General features: G+C 59.2%; 1 protein-coding gene across 2 annotated transcripts in view; it reads left to right on the top strand.

The window, feature by feature from the left end:
* PRKCA (protein kinase C alpha) overlaps positions 1–6,000 on the top strand; it is a 287,239-nt gene that overhangs the window by 251,755 nt on the left and 29,484 nt on the right. For both annotated transcript variants that reach the window (XM_040244390.1, XM_040244389.1), the window contains exons 9-12: positions 398–571; positions 2,494–2,585; positions 4,515–4,577; positions 5,645–5,783. In XM_040244390.1, coding sequence (XP_040100324.1) covers positions 398–571; positions 2,494–2,585; positions 4,515–4,577; positions 5,645–5,783 — 468 coding nt within the window. The remainder of the gene's footprint in view (positions 1–397; positions 572–2,493; positions 2,586–4,514; positions 4,578–5,644; positions 5,784–6,000) is intronic.

Raw genomic sequence — 6,000 nt, 5'->3', positions numbered from 1 at the left:
ACACACACAGACACACACGCACACAGACACACACGCACACACACAGACACACACGCACACAGACACACACACAGACACACAGACACACACAAGGCAGCGTCTGAGAACCAGCGCCCGAAGGGAGCTTTCTTTTTGTCAGTGAACCTGTTGGGACTGGCCTGGTGTTCCAGTGCAGGGCTGCGGGTTCAATCCCTGGTCAGGGAACTAAGATCCCACATGCCAAAAAACCAAAAGCAGAAAATAGAAGCAATATTGTAACAGATTCAACAAAGACTTTAAAAATGAGCCACATCAAAAAAAATCCTTAAAAAAAAATGGAAGGGTCTGTACACACAGTTCTGGCCCCACCCCCGTGCCGTGTGCCCGGATGTTCAGGCTGCCCTCCGTCTGCCTGCAGGTGATGCTGGCCGACCGGAAGGGGACCGAGGAGCTGTACGCCATCAAGATACTGAAGAAGGATGTGGTCATCCAGGACGACGATGTGGAATGCACCATGGTGGAGAAGCGGGTGCTGGCCCTGCTCGACAAGCCGCCGTTCCTGACGCAGCTGCACTCCTGCTTCCAGACGGTGGTGAGGGCCCTGGGACCTGCCCCCTGCCCCCGCCACAGCGTCCTCACGCCGCACCCCCCAGTCTTCCTCCCGGGAGAAGACATTAGCCCACGTCCTCCTCTCCCAAGCAGACTGGGTACCACTGGGTAATTCAGGGCATCCCCTACTTACAGACTTGGCATTAATTCCATTTGATTCTGTGAATGCTTCTATCAAAGGTTTTCCTAATGCACACCAGGCAGTGTGTTAAGGCTTAGAGATACAAAACGGTAACTCACAGTCCTGGCTCATTAAATCCTGGTACAGCTGCCGAATTGCCATCAGGGCGTCAGGAGACCCATGTCCTGGAAGAGGATGTTCTTGGGAAATGCTTACGCAGGGGTGGCAGTCTGGCCTGTTTTGTGTGGATGGTCCCTTGAGCTCCAAGAGAGGCTTTATTAAAAGAATATTATTTTGTAACACAAGAAAATTAGATGATTTCAAGACCCATAAATGGTTTTCTCAGGATGTAGCCTGCCCCTTCACTAACCACCGGGCTTCGGGGGCTTTTGACTACAAAGGCACAGCTGAGTAGTTGCAAGACACACACAAAGCCTAAAACATTTCCTTTCTGGCCCTTTACAGAAAACGTTTGCAGAGCCCTGTCACACAGGTTAACTAAAGAGAGGACAAAATAATTTGCACTAATCAGCCAAGTCTGGGGCATGGTGCTGGCAGGTAACCTCCAAGAAATACACTTGGATGTTTATATTTATATGTGTGTACACTGTACGCCGCACCGTAGCGAGGCGTTCCGAAAGGCAAGCTCTCCACGCCTCAGCGGCTGTCCTCCCGAACATGTGGCTCGGTGACCGGCCGCTCTAACGGGTGGCAGGGCGGCAGCCTGCAGTCCGGAGTGGATGGCGGGGCCGCAGAGCCAGTGCCGGCCACCAGGGGGCAGCCGGGCGCGGGCAGCCGAGTGATGGTCCGTCTCCCAGCGGCTCCCAGAAGCGTCCGGAAGAGAGTCTAGCGATACGCAAAGGAGAGGGAAGAGCCCCAGCCGGGGTGCTGTCACCCCGGTTACACTGATTAAGCTCTGGAAAGCTGCAAAGCAGAGAAATAAACTTGAAATTAAAGTTCATCCCAGGAAGGCGAGGGATTGAGGCTCCCAGCGCCCTTTCCTGGCTGTTAGCCCCAGTTCTGCCGTTTTTCCCTCCCTGTGCCCCACGTTAGTGTTCGATAACCTCTGTGAAATGGTGGTGTTTTCTGGAAGAGAGCGAGGCCAGCGCTTCCTTGTGCTGAAGCCCCTCCACCTCCCATCTGTCCCTGTGCCACGTCCTCATGCCGGCGCAGGCTCACGGAGTTCGGCGCTGTGTGCTGCGCGGGCCAGCACGCGGCGTGCCAGCCAGCGCCAGAGTCAGAAACAGCCTTTGGGCGAACGCGGATGCAGAGCACGGGTCGGCCTCCGCACACACAGCCGCACCCCGCGGCGGACGACCCTGAGGTCCACGCGGTACAAGCCCCCCGACCCTGAGGTCTGCTCTCAGACGCTCCGGGCAAACGCATCACCGCCCGTCACTGCGCTGCCAGCCGCTGGTGAAAGAACTGGCGCCCGTGGGCTCTCCACGCCAGCCCAACTCAGACATGAGTTCCGTGCGCAGGAGAGAAGGGAGGAGGGCGCCAGGCCGTTTCCACCCCCGGAGCCCTCGAAACCAGGGGGGTGGACAGGGCGACTGAGAGCTGAGCTCTCAGGGCTGTGCCGTGGCTTTACGTTTCCTGAGGTCCTCACACAACAGGGCTTTCTACTCGTTCTTTCTTGCGGGGAGAAAACGGCGTGCGGCGGGCTCCGCCGGGCAGACGCGCCGGCGCGGCCCACGGCGCCCCGGCGAGAAAGCAGAGCGCGGGCGGGCGCGGGGCCGCCGGCCGCGGAGGAGCCCGCTCACCGCTCGCCCCTCGGCCCCCAGGACCGGCTCTACTTCGTCATGGAGTACGTCAACGGCGGGGACCTCATGTACCACATCCAGCAGGTCGGGCGGTTCAAGGAGCCGCAGGCAGTGTGAGTAGCTCGCTGAGTGCTCTCCGCGCGGCCGGGCTCCGGCAGCGGGGCTCCGGCCAGCTTGGGGCGAAGCGCTGCCGCCGCCCCGGGGTCCGCCTGCGCGTCCCGCGGAGACGGAGACGGAGACGCTGGTTCTCCTCCCGCCGCTGGGAGCTGCTCCCGCCCCCTGAGTCGCTCCCTCCGGAGCTGAGCAGCGGAAGGCGCTCTGGGTGCTGCGCCAGCGCAGCGGGAGAGCCGGGGGGGCCGGGGGGGCAGGGGGGGGGTGGGGGGCTCCGGGCCAGAGGAGACGGGAGGGTGCAGGGCTGGTGTAGCAGGTGCGGACAGCCTGCAGAAAGACAGGAGCGGAGCGGCCTCGGAGCCCCAGGGGCATCAGTGTCCTGGAGAGGCCGCGGGGGCGCCCCCGTAGGCTTGGGACGGGCTGCCGTCCAGGAGGAGGTCGGGGGAGGTTTCAGTGGGGTGCCCACACCTCGAGGCCGGGAGGCAGGAATCCGCGCCATCGGGGAGACGCGGGCTCCAGGGAAGTCGGTGAATCTAGAGGCGGGGCCGTGACGACCTGGAGAATCAGCCCGGATTCCAGGGCCAGGAAGTCCCGGGTAACAGAGAGGCAAAGCCCTTTACCCCCCGTGGAGATGTGTAGTGCCAGGAGCCCCAGTTAATCACCTGAGCAAACGTCCATCGGGCTCCGGCGACGTTCAGCCTAAACAATAAACCCGAGCCGCCCTGGCCCACGTGGGGTGAGCCGGCCTGGGGAGGCCCACCAGAGGCAGAGCAGGGCGTTCTTGGCGGCTTGCTCAAAACAAGGGCAGGGCTGCTGGTTTCTGCTTTTATTTTTCCTTTCCATTTTCAGAGAGCCGTCCCCTGATCCCGTCTCTTATGTTGTTAGTTACAAAGCATTAAAACAAGCCAATGGCAGAGCTGAGCCTGACCACTCAGGGCTGTTCGAGCCAAGGGCAGAACAGCCTCCCTCCATTGAGAAGAAACCCACGGGTGTCCCTCTTAGTACCTTCAACTGTATCTGTGTTGCTGGAACGTTTCATATTTAAAAAAAAGAAAAGAAAAAGAAAAACAGGAGAAAGCCACAGGAAAGTCACCCGTGACCCCTGCTCTCCTCCCCACCTCCCACCGCACTCAGAGACGACCCCCTGTTGAGAGTGTGGTCCTTGTCATCAGGGGTCCTTCCTCCACTCCTGTAGCCACACTCATGTAAACACGTGTGCTTACGGAAGCCTCGCGAGTGTGCTGTTTGCACAGGCAGTCTTGTGGCTTCTCAGGCTTCAGGAACTGAACACAAGCAGATTTTAAACCTCCTTCAGCGTTTCTTTGGAGTTTCAGATATCGACCCATTAGCAACTCTGAAGCCGTGGCTGTGACCCCTTCCTATCCTGAGTTATTTAAAGGGTGCAGCGGGTATGAGCTGCGGCCTGGGCCGCACTCCCCCAGCGCCTGGGGTGAGGCTGTGGGGGTGAGTAAGCCATTCCTAGAGTTCAGCTCACACTGACCTTTGTCTTCCAGGGTAGACGTGTGTTTTCAAATGCTAACGTATTCTGTCCTTAAGGGGGAAAATGGAAATTTGCTTCCATCTACTGTAGCCCTGACACAGAACAGCCTAGCAGACAGCCACTCTTTAAAAGACTGTGCCCGAAATTTCTTTTAAGCAGTAAATTACCTGTCCACCTGCCCCAGACAAGAAGGGCTTGTTTTCAGACAGGCAGTAAGCCAGCTTCACTGATGTTATCAGATGTGTCGTCCCTTGGGGAAGCTGGGGTCATAAACCTGCAGAGGGTTGGAGCTGCCTGTAGGGCGGTGCTGGCCTCTGGCGGTCAGGGTCTCCCCTTCCTGTGCCATTTTGATGCCTGATCTCGAGGGCAGAAAGTGTGCAGGAGGCCGGGGGGAACAAGCCGGACGCCTGACCACCGTTTTCTGTTGCAGGTTCTACGCAGCAGAGATTTCCATCGGGCTGTTCTTCCTTCATAAAAGAGGAATCATTTATCGGTGTGTATCAAGGCCCTGTGCTTGCAGCACAGAGGAGGCTTTGCTGGCCCTCTGGACTCCATGGGCATGTGATTCTGTTGGGGGGAGAGGGGGTGTCAACATGGAGAGGACAATCCCCCCCACCCCGTCATGGAGACCTGCTGGGACCCACAGTTCTCTGCAGCCTCCGGGCAAACGTGGACCAGCTTCTGGTTTCTGGATCTCAGAGACGGCATATTTCATTTCTGCTTCTGCAAGAAAATGAGCTTTTCTCTCCCCTGCCGCTCCCTCCTCTGCCTTTCATGTGGTGTGAGGGTCGGGGACGTGTGGGCTGAGTTTCTGCTAGTGATGCGCAGCAGGCTGAGTTTCTGCTAGTGATGCGCAGCAGAGGAGCGCGGGGAGCTGGGGCGGGTGGGGAGAGGGGCCGCCGGATCCGGTTCCTGCCCTTGCTGGTTGTGGTGAAGGCAGGACGTCAGCCAGCACTAACTGGAGAGTGAGCAGGACGCCAGGCAGAATGGGGGGCCGAGTGCACGGGGCGGTTCTGAGCCTGCGGTTTGCACGCGGTGGGGAGCCTGAGTCCTCTGGGTGGGACACTGACCAACCGGGGAGCGTGGACCCTCGGAGCTGCTCCGCTGTCTCCGGTGACTCGCCTGCCATCAAGGTGGGAATCACTGGCGCCCTCACTCAGTCTGGTTTATCAAGTATCTGCTGTACCCTAGGTGGGCTTCCCAGGTGGCGCTAGTGGTAAGGAACCCCCCTGCCAACGCAGGAGACGTGGAGACACGGGTTTGATCCCTGGGTCGGGAAGATCCCCTGGAGGACAGCATGGCACCCCACCCCAGTATTCCTGCCTGGAGAAGCCCATGGACAGAGGAGCCTGGTGGGCTGCAGTCCATGGGGCCACACAGATGTGGACAGGACTGAGGCGCCTTGGCATGCTCACAAGTACCCTAGGCACTGTGCTGGGCTCCAGAGATGGAAAATCGCCAAGTGGCAGGTCCCGCCCCAGCTCTCCCAGGCCTGTAGTAAGGAGGCAGAGCGAAGCGGTTGTGCACGGAGGGACGCTGATGGTGCCTGCTTCCCTGCAGGGACCTGAAGTTGGACAATGTCATGCTGGACTCGGAAGGACACATCAAGATCGCAGACTTCGGGATGTGCAAGGAGCACATGGCGGACGGTGTCACAACCAGGACCTTCTGCGGGACCCCTGACTACATCGCCCCGGAGGTAGGCCCTCACTCGCCGTGAAACACAGCCGCTCGTGGGGTGTGGATGGCATCCGGCGTCGCCCGTCAGTGTGTGAGGAGCGGATGCAGGAAAAGAAAGCATGAGAGCTCCACGCACACAGTAAGGGCGCGGCTTGCTTCACGGCCCTTTTGCTCCTGTTACACGTATGTGTGAGGTGGGCGTGTGGTAAAACGCATTTCTTACAGTCATAGGCAAA

Source organism: Oryx dammah, unplaced genomic scaffold, assembly GCF_014754425.2.
Source record: "Oryx dammah isolate SB20612 unplaced genomic scaffold, SCBI_Odam_1.1 HiC_scaffold_8, whole genome shotgun sequence".
In the NCBI taxonomy this organism is placed as follows: Eukaryota; Metazoa; Chordata; class Mammalia; order Artiodactyla; family Bovidae; genus Oryx; species Oryx dammah.
Note: the sequence above shows the minus strand (reverse complement) of the source record. Positions and strands in the feature narration are given on the sequence as shown.